Here is a 20,796-nt window from a genome sequence, read left to right as displayed (position 1 = left end):
TTACATCGGGCCCTGTGGTGTATGCAGAACTGGGCGAGGCCCCCGCTCAAGTCCCCGAACTACCCCGCCCGGAGTCACCAGTGCAGAGCTCACCCAAAGAAGATGCTGCTGCGCTTCCCCTGCTAATAGCAGCTGCATCGTTGGAACCGTCCGTTACTCCGGCTTCATTGGAAGTAGTGGATGCGGCCCGTCCTGAGGCCGCGGTTATGCCGCCGCTGGAGTCGGCTGCGGCCGACTTAGCGGGCCCTGTGATTCCAGCCCCCGAGGACCCGGTTGTCTCCATTTGCCACCTGACCCCAGTGGCTGCTGGGCCGCAGAAATCTTCGGCCATTTCTGTCTTGCGGTCTTTCTCAGTGGAGTCCCGCCCACAGGACTCCAGGGCCTGTGCTGTTCCCTCCGTGTGGGTAGCGGAGGTGATCAGGAAGAAGGCCCGGGAGCAGGAAGTGTGGAACCTGCTTCACACTCAAGGAAGAGGACTTGAATGGACACCCTCAGTAGCCCCAGGGCCTCCACGGCTGTGGGGTCCCTCACTACTAGCCACTGCGTAGTCAAATTAGACTGTCGAGAGTTTGGTGCACTGTAGTGCAGGTTCTGGAGAACAGTTCTAGTTTAAAAAAAAAAAAAAGTTTTATTTGCTGAGTTTATTATTAGTATGTTCCTCTTACAGGATGTTATTTGCTTATTTGAAACCTGACAGAAGGGGGATACGGAGAAGCGGAGGAGTGTACAGGTCCAAGGAAGGGGGGAGAAAGAAGACATGCAATGTTCGTTGTTATATGTTGGTCTTAGAAGTAAAAAGAAAATGGAAAAATAAAATTATAAAAACGGGGGTACTTGTGATATTGTAAAGTTGTTTTGGTGTACAATATGCACAAGAAAATGCAACAGGTCCGGGTAAGAGAAGGTCTGAGGGACCAAAGGAAAGTGTGAGATCCGGTAGGGGTCTAGAAGTTGAGAGGGTCTGGGAGACCGGGACGCCGACCATGACATGTAATTGAAAGAAAGATGAAGGTGTTGGAAGACGTGAGAAAGACAGCCGTCCTAGGTCAGGTCCCCTACACCACGGACACCCCTGAAGAAGGAAGGCGGGCGCCGGCAATGATCTGGTAGGTGTGTGGCCTCGATCATGGCATACCGGATAGTGAAAGGTAACAGAAGGGGAGAGTAGGGGAAAGATACATGCCGTAGAGAGAATACGGGTGTACCTTGCCCAATTTGCAAGATGTTGTCACGTGGCGTGCGCACTGGCAAGTAGCGGTAGGCTGCTTGGAGCATGGTGCTCCCAGTTGGTTCGGCCCCCACGGGTAGTGGGTTTGGCCCAACAGCTGGTCTGACAACAGAGTGTAGGTGAAGCTTCAGAACGACAAAGGCAGGGACTACAGATTATCGAGGACGACAATAGACAAAGGAAGGGAGAGTGTGGGGAAGGTGACCTGACAGACGGACGCGTCAGAATAGAGAAAGATAGGTTTGCACAGTTTAGATAGGCGACAGTTACTACAATGGGGAAACAGCTAGGAAAGTGTAGTGGACGTGCAGTACCGTGGGTTGACTGTTGTGAGTTCATTTTTCCCTTCACCATTGAGGTCTGATGAACTCCCTCCTCTGGTGAAGGATGGTAGTGAGGCTGATTACCAAACACCTGGGCAGCTAGATGATGACTGGGTGGCTGGAATTGAGGACTGGATATAAGGCAGCCGACGCCCTTCTGCCTGGCTGGTGATCCTGCTGGATTCTTGGAGACCAGTCTGATTCCTGCGTCTCAAAGCTAAGTTTTTCTGCTCTGCTTTGTACACTTCAGTTTTGTTTTGCCTTGTTTTTTGGGAGTTCTGCCATCCCCGGCCGGGGGTGAGCTGAATTCCATTTTTGTCTCTGATCTGTTGATCTTTTGCTCTGTCTTCATAATATACCTGAGTGCTGATTTAGTCTTTTGAAGCCTAGCGACTTCAGGGCCTGTTTTTCCTATCAGTCGGTTGGCACATTTTGGATAGGGTTTTTGCGGATGGCAGACAGCAGCTTTCCTGTCCTGTCCTATTTTAGTTAGCTAGGGCCCCATCATTCGCTCAACCTATCTTTCTATCTGTGTTAGTGTTTTCATCTTGCTTCACCGTCATTATATGTTGGGGGCTGCCTATTGCTTTGGAGTCTGCTCTGGGGCAGTTTAGTTTTTCCCCTTTCTGTCTTTAGGCTATGTAGTTCTCCGGCTGTGATCGAGGGGTCTAGGGCACCGTAGGAACCCCCCACGGCTACTGCTAGTTGTTGTGGATAGGTTCAGGGGTCTGCAATCCGATAGCTGCCAACCTCTCTGGTTTTTCTGGGCTTAGCTAGTATTTTGTTTTTTCCTCCTTCGGTGACTCATCATAACAGTTGACTATTAGATGGCAGGGAGGAGTGTGAGCAAAGGACTTGACATCAGCTTAGGGCTTTAGAAACCGTTGGTCATGGGGGGCGGAGTTACAGTGACAGGGGACCGGGAATGCTATAAATAATGAGGGAGGGTTCCAGAAGGTTCCACTCCCCAGGGGGAGCTCAAGTGACAGGAGGACTGCGACAGTCTGTGCACTCTGAGGAAAACCAAATCAGGGGGACTGAGGAGAGAGAATGTCAGGGGGTGGTCCTGACAGGAAAGTACCGCAGAATAGACGAGGCATCGAGGTAAAGCATATCGTACTGAGAGAGACTACTGTTCAGTAAAAGTACTGTTGGTTACAGGCCTAGGGCGGCCACAGTGACGGATCTGACAGGAGTGTCAACGAGTGAAGAGGGGACGGTGTACGCATACACGTCCCCAGTGTAAAGTACGGTGTGCGGGAAACGGCTCTGGAAACGGAGGGCCGACAAGTGAAGCGAAGTAAAGTGAATTGCTTTGAAGTGCGGTGTATTGCGGAGGCTGTCAAGTGGACGGCCAGAGAATAAAGCTTGGACCTGTTGTACCCGACATCTGCCTCCATTGTCTCTGTTACATCTCTGCGCTGTATAAAGAGGGACCACCCCCCCAGTTCGGCCTACGACCCTACAATGACATCAGCGTCGCCATGGCAACCTGAGGGGCGGGGCTTGATGTGCACACACTTTTTCCCCAGTATGTAGATAGGGGCAAAATTGTTTGGTGAATTGAAACGCGCGCGGTTAAAATTTCGCCTCACAACATAGCTTAGGACGCTCTCGGGGTCCAGACGCGTGACTGTGCCAAATATTGTGGCTGTAGCTGCGACGGTGCGGATGCCTATCCCGGACATACACACACACACACACATACTTACATACATACACACACTTTGAGCTTTATATATTAGATATATATACATGTCATTGAGACACATATATATTTATATTTCACAGAGTTCTTCATAGCAGAATAGCCGCTAATTCAATTGCCGGCTTCTGTCAAATCATTCCCCAACCCGACATGAAATGACACATGGTTACATTCAGTAAACCATTTCATTTCATGTTTTTATAATATGTCCCTGACTAATAATTAGATGACGGTTCGTGTGCAAAATTTGGGAGGTGTAGGTGTTAATTTAAGGGGTTAATTCATTGTAAAAAAAAATGCATGGGCTCCCACTTTAATTTGACAACCAGAGAGGTAAAGTAGGTGAGTGAAGGCAAGATTTTAATAGCCATGAGAGAGACCATTGTTTTTGGCCCCCCCGCTACAAAAATCTGCCCCCAGACACCCCAAAATGGCGCATCTATAAGATGTGCCAATTCTGGCACTTATCCTCTCTATTCCCATTGCCCTGAGCGGTGGCGAATGGGTTAATATAACAAAGGGTTAATGTCACCATTCCATTGTAAGGTGACATTAAGCCGATTAATAATGGAGAGGTGTCAATAAGACACCGATCCATTATTAACCCTATACTAAGAAAGGGTTAAAAACCACAGTCTTTAAATGAAATAAATACACCAAGTTTTTTGACAAATTTTTATTAGTCTGGCAATCCAAAATAAAACCATGACCTGCAACAAAAATAACATAAAAAATCACCAATATCCTTACCTCTCCGCTGTTCAGTCATGTCCCACACCGCAATCCTGTCATGATCCAGGTTGGATTATGACAGATAAAAGCACTAGTAACCTTTTTTTTCCTTAAGTTGTGTGCTTAAAGATAGTTTTGCCCCTGGTGGCCATTAGGGTCATTGCACTGTGGTGGTTTCAGTTCTAGTTTTGCCCCCGGTGGCCGTTAGGGTCACTGCACTCTGATTACTTTAGTTAGTGCACGTGATTATGAAGCAGGTGTGATTGCTGGCTCTTACCTATAAAAGAGTGTTAGGTGGTTGCAATCACGTTTGGTGATAGTGGTCATTTCCAACCATCCTTGGTGGTGGAAGGAGCTAGAGAGAGTTCCTTGCATCTCTGACAAAGCTTGGTGAAGTAGCAACGATTCTGGAGGAAAGCTGCATTCTGGTGGTGGACTCTGTTGCTGGGAGCAATAGCAACAGAGCAAAGCTAAGTGGTGTTACCCCTGTTTTGTAACTTTCCTTTTGTGTGTTTCAGTGCAGTGGTGGGATTAGTTTCTGCACCGTCCATTTCATTAGAAAGGGCTAGGTGCAGGGCGAGCTAGGGTTCTTAGGTTCCAGCTCGGCGACAGGTGCGGAGCCTGTATAGGGACTGTTAGGAGTGTAGAGACTGGCTCAGGAAAGTGCAGGAGGTCTCCACGTCCCCGTTCCCTATCGCAGGGCCCTCCATTGTATCAGTTTCCCTGGTGTTTCCCTTTATTATTTAAATTCGCCCTGCTGGAGGTGGTGTATCCGGCTGCACGTTATATTATATAAATTCGCCCTACTGGAGGCGGTGTATCCAGGGTCACGTGTGCCATAGAAATTCGCCCTGCTGGAGGCGGTGTGTCCAGTCACACTTTGACCATCACAAATGCATCAGAAGGGGTTAAATAGTTTACAATGAGGACCGGTGCTAATGCGACCAGCCTCACTGTAATCTACTACAAAATGAATTGAGATAAGATACATGCTGTATCCTATCTCAACCTTTCTTGGCGTTCCCATCTCCTAAAAGTCTAACCAACTGCTCCTCACCTCCAAGAAGGGCCTCCCAACAGGCACATAACTGCAAGTCTATGATATGTTAACTAGTGGTGAAGTGTTGACCAGATTCTTATCTGATTCTCTCACTAGAATTTGTCAAATTGCAGGGAATCGAGGATCAGCGCACACTGTCACGATTTGAGAATAAACGATCACATAGGGTGATTGCAGAAACCTGCCCTGGGCCAAGGAAAAACCCTTTAGGCCGGGGTCACACTTGCGAGAAACTCGCACGAGTCTCGCACCTCAATACCCGGCACTGCCGCTGGCACTCGGACCAGAGCATTCAGCTGCATAGAAATACATGCAGCCGCACATTCCGGTCCTGAGTGCCGGCGGCAGTGCTGGGTATTGATGCGATAAACTCGTGCGACCTTAAAGTGAGAGATGAATATACAATTCTTGCAAAAATAAAAAGTGACAGAATTGCTGGTCTTTCATTTAAGGACACATTACCCCCAATAAAAGAATAATAAAAATCAACACAGTATATGTGCAGCAAAATTGTGTATTTAATACATACAATGTTCTTACTAAACCAAACCTTAATATGACAATATTGATTGGAGAATTAAGGAGTTATTGCATATGGAAGTGTGGCGCCCTCAGGAGTATGGTCGCCATAATGGCATTTGCCTTCCTCCTAGGGAGGGTGATGTCGTGCTTGGAAGCAATGAAGGGTCTCTCTAGCAGTTAATCATTACATGCAACACAGTTCCACTCCAGGCCAGCAGAGGGAGCTCTGAACCAACACTAGGGGAAGAGCTACTCTCTGGGGGCCAGGAGGGAAATTAGTCAGTTAGTGTGAGGAGGGCAACGTGTGTAGATGTGGAGAGAGAAGCTGGAGGTTGAGCGGAGAATAGAGAGCTCACTCCTAGTGATAGCGCATGATCTGGAGCCTGGTCTCCAAGGTTGTATGGATACTGACGTTCCTGCAACAGAAACCAGAGGAATAGGAAGCTGTAAATGCTCTATTCCCACCTAAGACTCGGAGGCACAACAGCGACGGGTGAGCCAAGAGAAGAGATAGAAGGCTACAGCTGTCTGCCATACGAGGTAGATCTAAAAGGAAACAAGGAGGAACTTCAGTGTAACACAATACTGCATGTCCCTCAAGTAAGCGCTAGGAAGGAGACTACACAACCCATCTGCATAGAGAGATTCCTGATTTGATTCCAGGCTAACCAGCTCCTGTACCATCTGTAATCGGGACCCTGGACTGCATTTACTAAGCAAAGTAAAGGTAAAGAAACTGCACCCTGTTGTGTCCTTGCCTCCTTCCTGCAACATCTTCAGCACTGCTACATCTCTGTGCCAGACACTGCACCCTCTTCCCAAACACTTATCCTCACTGCCCTGGGACTGCAGCCCTGCCTGTGGAGGGCTACAACATCATTGCTGCACCACACCATCTGTCCCAGAGGATCTGTTTGCAGCATCGGCTTAAGGGTGTGTGCACACGCTGCGGATTCTGCTGTGGTTCCGCAGCAGTTTTTGCTGCGGTGTACAGTACCATTATTCCCTATGGGAATACAAAACCGCAGTGCAGACGGTGCGGATTTTTCCGCGCTTTTTTTTTGCGGTTTTGAAACCATGTCAATTCTTTCTGCGGATTCCGCTGCAGTTTGCTATCTCCTCCATTGAGGAGAAGCAAAACCGCAGATAAAACCGCAGGTCTTTTGACGTGCAGATTTACCTGCGGATTTTACAAAATCCGCGCGGCCAAATCCGCACCCCAATCCGCAGCGTGTGCACGTAGCCTAACACCTTCCTTGCTGAACACCACAGGTGGTGTCACGAATCACTCAAACTTTAGCCCATCTCAACTCCCTTTTTTACATGGGCGCCCAGGGCCACGGACCGGGTCACCGCTGCTGTGACACCTCCCTCTGAGAGACCGGCCCGGTACCGAGCACCCCACAGCCCTGGGAGGGTGACCCAGAAGGAAGAAAAAAGTTCCATTTTAAATGGTTAATTTAAGTGAATGGGTGTAACTCCAACTTGATCTTTGTTTAGCCTTCAGTTTCGTTTCTTCCTTCTTCCGTCAGCCATGGCGTCTGCTGATCTGAGAGACGAGCTGCTCTGCTCCATCTGTTTATCTGTTTTTAATGATCCTGTAATGCTGAGATGTGTTTGTTTTGTTTTAATGTTTTATTTATTGAAATCTGCAAGTTACATCCGAAAGAAAGCAATCAACAGGGTAGCTTACAAAATTATTATATAACCTACAAATTCCACTTTTCGGGAGATAAACAGATAGTTTGAAATATCAATTCATGGCAAAAACTATTGATATATAGAGGTTTAAGGACACCAACAGCCTTAAAGGAACTTCCAGCAGCAGGATTATCTGGGTTCAAATCTGGGTTCTTCCCATCCACACGCCCCTGCTACATCACATATGCCATGATTTCAAACAAAGATGAAGAAGAACAAAAAAGAAGAAAAGAGAAGAGAAAAAAAAACAGTATAGGGAGTAAAGGGACAGGAGGTCAAGTAATTAGAGGAAGAAGTTGGGATATAGGGGTGGAATATAAGGGAGATAAGGGGAGGGGGGGGGGAACACTAGGCAACAAGGATTTCGTCCACTCTGATAAAGCCAAGCAAGGAGGCCACCATAGCCTTATCAACTTCTACTAATGGATCTGAATCGGGTCCATGGGTGCCATACTCTTTCAAAAGCTGAAAGTGAGCCATTCACCAAGGCAGCCAGTTTGGCTACTTGATATAGCATATCTACCTTCTCTTGCAATTGGGATATAGATGGAATGGTAGTTGACTTCCAGTTCATAGGTATCAAAAGTTTCGCTGCTGAAAGAATGTGTTGAGTCAACAGAGCAGTATTTTTATGTCCAGTCGGTGACAGAAAATTTAAAAGCACTATCTCCGGTGTCAATGTAAGCTTTTTGCCCACAATTTCCCCGATATAATCCTCTACTAGTCGCCAGAACTGCAGCAGGGGTGGACAGGACCACCACATATGTAAGTATGTTCCCTCCGAATCACAGCATCTCCAGCATCTAGCAGAAGACCCCGTCCGCCAATAAGTGTTCTGCTGTGGTGTAATATACCATCTGGCGACTATTTTAAAGGAATTCTCTTGTGCTCTAACACATTGTGATGGGCCATGAGATGAATTATAAATGTGTGATATTTGATTTGGGGTAAACTTGAATCCCAAATCCTTTTCCCAATGTGTTATATAAGCTCTTTTGAGACAACAGTCAGTTATATTTAAAATCTGGTAAATAGACGACATTATCTTTTTGGGTTTATCCTTTGTTGCACAGAGAGTCTCAAATGCAGTCAGTGGGCGGGTAACGTCTGCTCCTAAAAGATACCGTGCCAAGGAGTCTCTTATAGAGCCGAATTGTATAAAGGTCAAGTTGGAAAGCCCTGATTGCTTCTTCAGTTCCTGAAAGGAGGGGAGTGCCCCGTCCGCCAAGAGGTCATCAACCGCTACATTTGCCAGGGAACCGGGTTTGATTACATCATTGTCTCGGGAATAAGATGCATGTGGCATTATATCTGCCAACTTGAGTAAGGGGGACAAAGGGGGAACTAGAGTTTTCACCAATCCCTTCCATAATTTTAAGGTAGCTTTGGTGTGTATATTAGGTAGATTTTTGTTTATGTTTTTACAAGGATATGCCAAAAGGATGGATCTCAGGGGATAAGGTGCTAGGGCTTCCTCCACCTCAATCCACTGCTTATTGTTAGGAGACCGCAACAGGTCTACCACTCTGGTAAGCATTGTCGCTTGGTAGTACCTCATTATGTCTGGTGCACCCATCCCACCCCTCGATTTGTTTAATGTTAATGTCCTGTATGCTAATCGGGGCTTTTGCTTTTTCCAAACATATCTGCGGAATAATGTATTAATTTTAAAAAGATACGATTTGGGGATGGTGATAGGGAGCATTTGGAAAATATATATGAACTTGGGTAAGATTAGGCTCTTCAGTAAATTTTTCCTTCCCATCCACGACACATACGAGTCCCTCCATGATTTCATGATGGTTTCTACTGAGGCAATTAGGGGGGGAATATTCTGTTGAAAAAGGTCTCTATCCGATCTTCCTATCTTTACACCTAAATATTTGATATATTGTTTTGGCCAGGTGAATGGGTATGTACTTTTTAGTTTAGCTAAGGTATTCGGGGATATATGTATGTCTAGCGCTTCCGACTTAGACATATTTACTTTAAAATTGGAAATTTTGCTATATTGATCTATAAGAGCCATCAATGTTGGGAGTCCCAGCAAAGGATTAGTCATCAAGACTAAGAGATCGTCCGCAAATGCCGCTATTTTATAGTGTGTCTTATTGATGCGAATACCCTCTATTCCCTCATGTACTTGTATGGCCTTTAAGAGAGGTTCCATTGCTAGCACAAATAACAACGGGGATAGGGGACAGCCCTGTCTTGTTCCGTTCTTTATAGTAAATGCATCTGTTGTAAAATCGTTAATCCTAATATGTGCTGTGGGCTTATCGTACATTGCCATTACGGCTGCTATAAACGCTTCGGGTATCTCAAACTTGATCAGCACTTCCCGTAGGTATACCCAGTCCACCCTGTCAAAGGCCTTCTCTGCATCTGTTCCAAGAAGCATCAATGGTAGTTTACGATTTTTTGCGTATTGAAGAAGGTGCAATACTTTATGGACATTATCCCTTCCCTCCCTTCCACCCACAAACCCGGTCTGATTTAAGGAAATCAAATTTGGCAATGACTTGGCCATTCTTTTTGCCATCAGCCCTGCTAGGATTTTTAGGTCCACATTAAGGAGAGAGATTGGCCTATAGCTACTACATTGTTCAGGATCCTTCCCCTCTTTGTGTATTAGGGATATTCTGGCTGTAAGCATTTGGTTTGGCAATGGGTGGCCTTGTAAAACTGCGTTGCAAACGTTCAATAAATGTGGGAGTAGGAGGCCAGAGAAGGATTTATAGTAAAGTGCTGAGAATCCATCTGGACCGGGCGCTTTCCCCTTCGGGCACTTTGACAGGGCGGACTGCAACTCCCCCAGTGAAAAAGGTCTAGTAAGATATTGTTTTTGGGAATCAGACAAGACAGGCAGATCTAAAGTGCTTAGGAAGGACCTAGTGTCCATGCTTCTTTTAAGTGCGGAATCGGCGTTATCTTCCGGACGGAGATTATATAATTTCTTATAGTAGTCAAGGAATGCCCGCTCCATGTGCTCAGGAGCTTGCGAGCTGAACCCTTGTTCATTCTTAATTGAGTTAATCAACGTACGTGACTGCCGCTTCCTTAGTTGCGATAACATTAATTTGGATGCTTTGTCTCCATGGACGTACATTCTGTTTTTCCATGTTGCATATAGCTTAGCAGATCTCGAGTTTAATATGTCTTTAAGTTGCTGTCTTTTTTGTTGCAGCTTCTCTAAGCTATGTTGATCTATTTTATGTTTATGTGTAAGCTCCAGCTGTGATATACTATCATAAAGATCCTGGATTTCTTTTTGTTGCAGTTTATTTAGAAAGGAAGTGATAGATATCAACTCCCCTCTGACAACTGACTTATGTGCTTCCCATAGTATCTGTGAGGAAATTTCTGGTGAAGCATTTTGCTCAAAATATTGGGAGAGCACTTTGTTTATACGTGTCTGTACCTCGGTACTTCCAAGTACTGACTCATTGAGCCGCCATATTCTATGTCGGGGAAAGGCTTTAGATAATGAGAATTTTAACAAAACCGAAGAGTGATCGGAATAAATATTCGGAATTATTTTCGCCTGTTGTATATTGGCAAGCATTTTACTGGATATAAAAATATAGTCTAAACGGTGGTAAGATTTATGAGGGTGGGAGTAGAAGGTGTAGTCTCGATCAGAGGGGTTTAGATATCTCCATGTGTCAATCAATTGTAGAGATCCCAGTTGTGACTTTATTCTGTAAAGATCTTTAGGTGAGAGCGAACTTTTCTGTTTAGTCGTGTCTAGCAAAGGCTCTAATGCAACATTCAAGTCCCCACCCACTATCAATGCACCCTCTCTAAAGCCATCAATTTTTTTCAGTGTTGAGAGTACCCATCTCAATAGTTTTTTATTTGGTGCGTATAAACTGCACAATGTTACCAGGGCACCGTTTAGTAGACCTTTGACAAAGATGTAACGACCCTGAGGGTCCGCCATAGTTTCTCTTAGCTGGAAGGGCACTCCCCTTGCCACTGCTATTGACACTCCTCTGGAACCGGACTGGGTGGTTGTCGCATGAAACCATTTATCATAAATCGAGCTTTCAAAGGAGGGCAATTTATCCGGTTTGAAGTGCGTTTCCTGAATAAGCAATACTGCTGCCTGCTGTTTTTTGAATAGTTGTAATGTGTGGCGTCTAGTGTTTGGAGAGTTCAGCCCATGTGCGTTAAAAGAGATGAATGTGTGTACCTTATCCGAATCCATCATGTTTCTGTACACAGCAGCATCCTTGCAGCTCACGACGGGGACGAATCCTTGTGCCTATAGGTGTGGGGAGGGGGTCTAGGACAAGTAGACCAGACGAAAGAAAGAAAAGGGTAGAGAAAACAGAAAGGTAAAGAGGGGGAGAACACAATATTAACATTATCCATGTTATTAAGTTGCACAATATCATTGACCAATATGCCAACGTACCATAGTTACCTACTGACATTGTTTCATAGAATGCCAGCTTGAGGAAAATTCCAATCAACCTATAAACTAAATATGAAATATGAAATGCTCCATTCTAGGAGAATGCCCAGTTTGGGCTGTAACTAAATCTAGGTTGAAACCTTACAACGAATTATTGGATAGATGTGGCAGCAGTGCTTACCCATATTTGGAAAAGCACGCCAACCCCATCAGATTTGCTTCAACCACATTCAATACCCCAACTGGGGTAGACACCAAGAAACACTTAACTGCAAAATCTGGGTCTAACCCAAAGATCAAGTATTGTCTCTGGAGTCCTTAGGAAGCGAGGTCTTTGTCAGCTTCCTTTTCAGCCTTTGTGATTTTGGCGTCAGGGCTATCTGCCACGCCGGGTCACCTGGCAGCGGATGCAATAGGGTCGCCGAATGGAAGGACTCCAGGTCCGGGTAGGCCTCCAGCTCAATCCCCAAGGACTCACATGCCTCTTTGATGTCTTGTGATGTTCTTGCTGAGATACCTTTGTCTCCATTTGTGATATGTACTCCAAACGGGAACAACCATCTAAAACGGACGCCTTTTTTTATCAATGCTTCAGTGAACGGTTTCAAGATCCTCCGCTTCCTGAGAGTGCTGGCCGATAAATCCTGGAAAAGTTTAATTTGTGAGCCTTCATACGAGATCTCCTGCGCCTCCCGCGCTCTGCGAAGAACTAAGTCTTTTGCTCGATAATCGAGGAAGCGACAGATCACATCTCGTGGAGTTTCCCCTTGAGAAGGCCTCGGACGCAATGCTCTGTGTACTCTCACCAGTTCGATTTCCTGCGGATCTGATTCATTAAGTAGTTCTTTGAATATCTCTTGTGTTGCTTTCCATAACGCCTCAAAGGCCACCGTTTCAGAAAGGCCTTTAACTCTTATGTTGTTACGACGTTCTCTGTTCTCATGATCTTCTAGCACCGTGTGAATTGTATGTAGTTGGATTTCATGGACTTTTAAAGAGTCTAGTACAGCGTTCGAACTTTGCGTCATGGCAACTTGCGAATTTTCCAATGTCTCAAGTCTGTGGCCTTGAAGTTTTAGGTCATGTTTTATCTCTGCAAGTTCTTGTCCTATTGGCTCAAGAGCTTTAGACAATATACGTTTGATGAACGAACGAGTGACTAAGGCCTCTCTCGCTGTGCTGCCCGTGTCAGAGTCACTCTCCGGTTCAGAATCTGAATCTCCTAATGAGGTCAAATCACGAAGCTTGGATGGTTTAAGAGAATCTGACGGAACCGTTTGTTTTGTAAGAAAGTCATCCATGTCTGTTTGCGTAGTGGACTTTGTAGGTTTGGGAATGCTCTTTTGCGTTTTTACGCTGGATCTCCCCATTTTTGCAGTTATCTAAAGCAGAGAAGAATAGAGCAGTTTGAAGATTAGAATTCCTCTCGCTGGCTATGAATTTAGCTAATGTTCCATTTTATGCCCAATCTTATAAGTGATAAACAATGGAAAGAGATGTCGTTCTGGCTCTGGTCACTAGATGGCAGTCTATAACCACTTTCTGCTGGTTTTCCAGAGAATCCTCTCTTATATTCGTACAGCTAGGTATAACATGGGTTAATTAGAAAGCAAATAAGGGGGGGATGAAAGATGTAGGGACAGCACTGGTGGGGGGGGAGCGCTTAATACAGATCTAAGGCTCCTTATATTACTCCCTTCTCTCCTCGCACCCCTCGGGTCAGACAGTCTCAGGCCCCCACTTGATTAATTGATTATCTCCTTTATTGCTGCGGAGTTAGGGAGAATGACCATGCTCTCCTGGTCCTCTGTCCCCTGAATCAGACCCCTCTGCTTAAGACACTCCGTCACCTTGCTTCTGTTATTTCAATGTTACCTCAGCTCCAGGAGACGCTTGAATTCCTCAGATCTCTCTCACCGACTGCAGAGAGGGGAGGAGGCTGAAGCGTGCCGCTGCACGTCTATTCTAGGTCCCGGGCCGCGTGTCTTCTGCAAGCCCGACGGGACTATTTTCAATGCTGCGGCGTGATACACACTCTCTGTAGCCGTCCCCCAGCTATGAGAATAGTAGCGATTTTATGTGTCCTGGTCAGGGGGTTTCGCAATGGTACCTTATTTGCAGGGGAGGGTTAGCTCCGGGGTCTCTCTTATCTGACAGCCTTGGGTCAGGGGTGAAGTCCTCTACCCGAGGCGATGGTGCTGTTAGCAGTATATCCTTCCGCCACTCCGGCAATCTCCCGCCTGCAGGGCCACAGTTATATGAATCCCTTCTTTATCCCGAACGTGACTTGCCACCCAGGGTCTATGCGATCCAGTGGGGTCCTGGTTTGGGTTGTAATGCGGGGATGGTATAAAAAGAAGGCTCTGGTGATATTAGAACCCCTTTTGGTGCATTTGTCCGGGAGCTCAGGTTTCCTGCTTCCCTGTAATGCTGAGATGTGGACACAACTTCTGCCGGGTCTGTATTGGTCGTGTGCTGGATACACAGGACGGGTCTGGAGTTTATTCCTGTCCTGATTGCAGAGAAGAGTTTCAGGAGCGGCCGGCACTGATGAGGAACATAAATCTCCATAATGTCGCAGAACGTTTCCTGATTACTCAGCAAGAACAAGAGGAGATCACCGGGATCTGCTGCACTTACTGTGTGGACTCTCCGGTACCTGCTGTTAGATCCTGTCTACACTGTGAGGCTTCTCTGTGCGATAAACACCTGAGAGCTCACAGCAAATCAGCAGAACACGTCTTATCTGATCCCAGCACTTCTCTGGAGAAAAGGAAATGTTCTGTCCATAAGAAGATCCTGGAATATTATTGCACTGAGGACGCTGCTTGTATCTGTGTGACCTGCAGTCTGGCCGGAGAACATCGAGGACACCGGGTGGAGATGCTGGATGAGGCCTCTGAGAAGAAGAAGAATAAACTGAGAGATGTTCTCCAGAAACTGACAACAAAGAGAGAGGAGACTGAGGAAAGAGTCCGGAGTCTGGAGAAACAATGGAGAAAAGCTCAAGAGAAAGCAGCTGGAGAAGCCGAGAGAGTCACTGCCCTGTGTACAGACATCAGGAGACGGGTGGACGACCTGGAGAAGAAGGTCCTGAGTGAGATCTCCAGGCAGGAAAAGGAAGAGTCACTGTCACTGTCTGCTCTGATCCATCAGCTGGAAATAAAGAAGGACGAGCTGTCCAGGAAGATGAGACACATTGAGGAGCTGGGTAACATGACGGATCCACTGACTGTCCTACAGGAACCAGACACCGGTGACTTGTGTGATCCTGAGGAGGAGGGAGGTGATGAGGACACAGGGGGACATGATAAACAGCCCCATGATGGAGGTGACCTGGATGTGGCTGTGATCTCACACACATTACACACATTATGTGAGGTAATATCAGGTATAAGGAGCGGGATCTATGTGGAGGGTCCTGCAGACATATTACTGGATGTAACCACTGCTGCTAATAATCTCCATATATCAGACGACCTGAAAACTGCAACTGGGACACGAGAGGAACAGAAACGTCCAGAAACAGCAGAGAGATTCCAGGATTATCAGGTGATCAGCAGGAGGGGATTTACCTCAGGACGACATTACTGGGAGGTGGAGATCAGTAGATCAGGGGGTTGGATGGTGGGGATGTGTTACCCCAGTATAGACAGGAGGGGAGATCGGTCAGAGATTGGATATAATAACAAGTCCTGGGGTTTGGGGAGATATAATAATCAGTATTCAGTGATACATGACAGTAATAAGATCCGGTTACCTGACAAGATCTCCAGTGATAGAGTCAGGATATGTCTGGATTATGAGGCCGGGCAGTTGTCCTTTTATGAGCTGTGTGACCCCATCAGACACTTACACACCTTCACTGCCACCTTCTCCGAGCCCCTTCATGCTGCATTATGTGTCTGGCACTGTTCTATAAAGATTTTAAGAGGAAACATCAACTGGAAGAAACCATTATGATATAAAAACAATCTGTCCGTATACTGGGGAATGAAACTAAGTTTATGGTTGTTGAATCATTTGGTTAATGGGATGAATTAGAAGATGGAGATACAGACGATGATCTCTACAGAATCACTAGATCACATGTGTTTAAGGTTTCTGATGATCACTCTGTAGATATTTCTGTATATTGGGGGATAGAATCTGGTGAGGCTGGTAATATCCCTGTGTGTCATTGTGGATAATTCTGCTGAGTGTCCTGACATTTATTCCCAGGTATTAAACACTTTGATTCATTATTTATCTTTTAAGTGTTACATTTTTTTTAATTTATTTTGTGGTCTAATGACACATTTTTACAAATAAGGTTTTAACCTAGTTTATTAGTTATTGGGTAGGTGTTTAAATGGCACCTGTCACCCCCTGCAGACGTTTCTAAGTAAAAGAGCCACCTTGTGCCGCACTAATGCTGCATTCTGTCAAGGTGGCTCATTTATTTAGCGTCCCTTCCACCGCCGAAATAATCGTTTTTAAAATTGATCAGACATACCTGATATTTGTCAGGGGGGCAGGGCTTTCCCCCTCTGACAGAGACGCCTCACATATGTCAGTCATGTCCAGCTTTTGAATTTGGCGTCGCCTCCTCAGCGTTCATTTCTTTTTCTGATGCCTGCTGCACCACTGCCCTGCTTAGCTCCGCCCCTACTGGTCACATGGTGCTGACGTCATCACAGGTCCTGCTTGCACCCACTGCTCTAGTGAGCTCCGCCCCTACTGGTCACATGGTGCTGACGTCATCACAGGTCCTGCTGCACCACTGCTTGCTGAGCTCCGCCCCTACTGGTCACATGGTGCTGACTTCATCACAGGTCCTGCTTGCACCCACTGCTCTGGTGAGTCCCGCCCCTACTGGTCACATGGTGCTGATGTCATCACAGGTCCTGCTGCACCACTGAAAGAATATTACAGCGCCGATGCAGTGGCGTAGCAACTGTTTGTGGCACCCGGGGCGGTCGAAAAATTTGCCACCCCTTTGGTCGTTGATAATCCGGAAGCATCCGAAGAGCCCACACTACACTCAAAGATCTCATTTTTAGTCTGCTACTAACTCTGCTGTTATTATTTCTAAATTTCTAGACTTTCATCTTCTTGCAGTTCTCTATATATATGTATGTATTAGCTTGATGATGCTGGATGAAGACCTAATGGCTTTTTTAATAATAATTTTTAATAATGTGACAGAAACATGGGCAGAGATCTATGGGCACATACACATCTACAGTGACATCAGATGGGCAGAGATCTCTGGGCTGCACATATACATCTACAGTGACACCAGGCGGGCAGAGATCTCTGGGCACATACACATCTACAGTGACACCAGATGGGCAGAGATCTCTGGGCACATACACATCTACAGTGACACCAGGCGGGCAGAGATCTCTGGGCACATACACATCTACAGTGACACCAGATGGGCAGAGATCTCTGGGCACATACACATCTACAGTGACACCAGATGGGCAGAGATCTCTGGGCACATACACATCTACAGTGACACCAGATGGGCAGAGATCTCTGGGCGGCACATATACATCTACAGTGACACCAGGCGGGCAGAGATCTCTGGGCACATACACATCTACAGTGACACCAGATGGGCAGAGATCTCTGGGCACATACACATCTACAGTGACACCAGGTGGGCAGATATCTCTGGGCGGCATATATACATCTACAGTGACCCCAGGTGGGCAGAGATCTCTGGGCGGCACATATACATCTACAGTGACATCAGATGGGCAGATATCTCTGGGCACATACACATCTACAGTGACACCAGGTGGGCAGATATCTCTGGGCTGCACATATACATCTACAGTGACACCAGATGGGCAGATATCTCTGGGCACATACACATCTACAGTGACATCAGATGGGCAGATATCTCTGGGCGGCACATATACATCTACAGTGACACCAGGTGGGCAGATATCTCTGGGCAGTGGGCACATATACATCTACAGTGACACCAGATGGGCAGATATCTCTGGGCGGCACATATACATCTACAGTGACACCAGGTGGGCAGATATCTCTGGGCGGCACATATACATCTACAGTGACACCAGGTGGGCAGATATCTCTGGGCGGCACATATACATCTACAGTGACATCAGATGGGCAGATATCTCTGGGCGGCACATGTACATCTACAGTGACACCAGGTGGGCAGATATGTTTGGGCAGTGGGCACATATACATCTACAGTGACACCAGGTGGGCAGATATCTCTGGGCGGCACATATACATCTACAGTGACATCAGATGGGCAGATATCTCTGGGCGGCACATGTACATCTACAGTGACACCAGGTGGGCAGAGATCTCTGGGCGGCACATATACATCTACAGTGACATCAGATGGGCAGATATCTCTGGGCGGCACATGTACATCTACAGTGACACCAGGTGGGCAGAGATCTCTGGGCGGCACATATACATCTACAGTGACACCAGGTGGGCAGATATCTTTGGGCAGTGGGCACATATACATCTACAGTGACACCAGGTGGGCAGATATCTTTGGGCAGTGGGCACATATACACCTACAGTGACACCAGGTGGGCAGATATCTCTGGGCGGCACATATACATCTACAGTCCCTGCCCAGGCACATAGTCCAGAATCCTGGTGGCCATTCCATAAGACTATTCATTCTTTGTAGCCAGATGTGCCCATCAGCCCGGGTCAGCAGCACAGAGCTCACCCCGCACCAGTGCCACACCACACACCCACATGCCGCCTGGGGCAGACCGCCCCCCCACGCTACACCACTGCGCAGGTGCAAGAAAAAGAAATGAACGCTGAGAAGGCGACGCCAAAATCAAAAGCAGGACATGACTGACGTATGTGAGGCGTCTCTGTCAGAAGGGGAAAGCCCTGCCCCCGACTAATATCAGGCATGTCTGATCAATTTTAAAAACGATTATTTCGGCGGTGGAAGGGACGCTAAATAAAAGAGCCACCTTGACAGAATGCAGCATTAGTGCTGGCTCTTTTAATTAAAAACGCCTGCAGGGGGTGACAGGTGCCCTTTAAAGGGATTATGTCAGCACATTTTTAGATATAAAAAGATGACTTGTGAAAAGAAAATAATAAAGATAGCATGACTATAAAACTACGATTTTCATCAATTACCATTATTTAATGCGAGATATCACAAAACATTCTTAAAATGAGGGGCTTTACTGATGTGTCAAAGTAGTGGTATAGCTGTGTAAGCGCATGTCTCCTGATAAATATGATATTTTCTGCAGAGTTATGTTGAGACAATAAATAACTATGATATATGCAGGAAATATTGCAGGTCTAGTTTGCACTTTGTTAAATGCATGTCTTAGAATAAACACTAGGTGGCAGTACAGGAGCAGCTATTCGAATCATATACACCATACAGCAGATGTGTAAATCACAGGTGTATTATACAGCATCTAGTCACATGGAAAAGCTCAGCATCCGAAAGGTTAAATACATTCTAGACTTATATAAAAGTTATGTATTCTAATATAAGATAATGTTTTATTTTTTTGCTTCCTAAGGCTATGTGCACACGTTGCGGAATTTCCGCGGAAATTTCTGCAGGAATTCCGCAACTCCCTGCCGCGGGAAATACGCTAGAATTCCGCATGCGCAATTCCCGCTTATTTCCTGCGATAAACTAGCGTTTTGGAAGCGTAATTAGCTTGCAAAGTACTAGCCCTTTCCAAGCGATCTGTAGCATCGCTTGGAAAACTGACAGGTTGGTCACACTCGTCAAACATAGTGTTTGACTAGTGTGACCAACTTTTTACTATTGAGGCCACCTGTGCGGCATCAGTAGTAAAAGTTATAAAGATAAAAATAATTAAAAATAAGAAATGGTGATATTCTCACCTTCCGGCGTCCTCCGCAGCATCCCCAGGCCTCAGCGATGCTCCCAGCAAGTTCGGTTCCCAGCGATGCCTTGCAACATTGACCTTTGATGACGTCGCGGTCTTGCGCGACCGCCACGTCATCAAAGGTCATTGTCGCAAGGCATCGCTGGGAACCGAACTTGCTGGGAGCATCGCTGAGGCCTGGGGATGCTGCGGAGGACGCCGGAAGGTGAGAATATCACCATTTCTTATTTTAATTCTATTTTTTACAGGGATATGGTACCCAGAGCCTGGAGGAGAATCTCCTCTCCTCCGGACTGTGGGTACCATCCGCACATTTTGCGCTTACTTTGCACATGGTGGGCACAGCCACATGCGGAAAGTAAGCAGAACAATGGATTCCTATGTGTGCGGAATTCCCACGATTCCTACTATAATACTGCTCCTACGTACAAGAATATAACTACTATAATACTGCCCCTATGTACAAGAATATAACTACTATAATACTACCCCTATGTACATGAATATAACTACTATAATACTGCTCCTATGTACAAGAATATAACTACTATAATACTGCCTCCTATGTACAAGAATATAACTACTATAATACTGCTCCCTATGTACAAGAATATAACTACTATAATACTGCCCCTATGTACAAGAATATAACTACTATAATACTGCCCCTATGTACATGAATATAACTACTATCATACTGCTCCTACGTACAAGAATATAACTACTATAATACTGCTCCCTATGTACAAGAATATAACTACTATAATACTGCCCCTATGTACATGAATATAACTACTATAATACTGCTCCCTATGTACAAGAATATAACTACTATAATACTGCCCCTATGTACAAGAATATAACTACTATAATACTGCCCCTATGTACATGAATATAACTACTATAATACTGCTCCTATGTACAAGAATATAACTACTATAATACTGCCCCCTATGTACAAGAATATAACTACTATAATACTGCCCCCTATGTACAAGAATATAACTACTATAATACTGCTCCTATGTACAAGAATATAACTACTATAATACTGCCCCCTATGTACAAGAATATAACTACTATAATACTGCCCCCATGCACAAGAATATAACTACTATAATACTGCTCCTATGTACAAGCATATAACTACTATAATACTGCTCCTATGTACAAGAATATAACTACTATAATACTGCCCCCTATGTACAAGAATATA

At 45.8% G+C, this 20,796-nt stretch overlaps 1 protein-coding gene and 1 long non-coding RNA gene across 3 annotated transcripts in view; one reads left to right on the top strand and one right to left on the bottom strand.

Moving 5' to 3' along the window:
- Positions 1–20,796, bottom strand: part of LOC141083347 (uncharacterized) — a 128,795-nt gene that overhangs the window by 98,449 nt on the left and 9,550 nt on the right. The window lies entirely within an intron of this gene.
- Positions 6,745–15,938, top strand: LOC141083341 (tripartite motif-containing protein 14-like). Its single transcript, XM_073567552.1, has 2 exons — positions 6,745–7,173; positions 14,104–15,938. The coding sequence occupies exons 1-2, from the start codon at positions 7,108–7,110 to the stop codon at positions 15,655–15,657; spliced, it is 1,620 nt and encodes a 539-aa protein (XP_073423653.1). The 5' UTR covers positions 6,745–7,107; the 3' UTR covers positions 15,658–15,938.

This window comes from Dendrobates tinctorius, unplaced genomic scaffold, assembly GCF_039654945.1.
Source record: "Dendrobates tinctorius isolate UK_male_01 unplaced genomic scaffold, ASM3965494v1 ptg000020l, whole genome shotgun sequence".
NCBI lineage: Eukaryota > Metazoa > Chordata > Amphibia > Anura > Dendrobatidae > Dendrobates > Dendrobates tinctorius.
This window is presented reverse-complemented; position numbering and strand designations above follow the sequence as displayed.

Bases quoted from the DNA above. Each gene is read 5' to 3' on its own strand.
- LOC141083341 (XM_073567552.1), top strand. From the start codon at position 7,108: ATGGCGTCTGCTGATCTGAGAGACGAGCTGCTCTGCTCCATCTGTTTA. The intron at 7,174-14,103 runs GTAATGCTGAGA...CCGGGAGCTCAG, and splicing joins TATCTGTTTTTAATGATCCT to GTTTCCTGCTTCCCTGTAAT.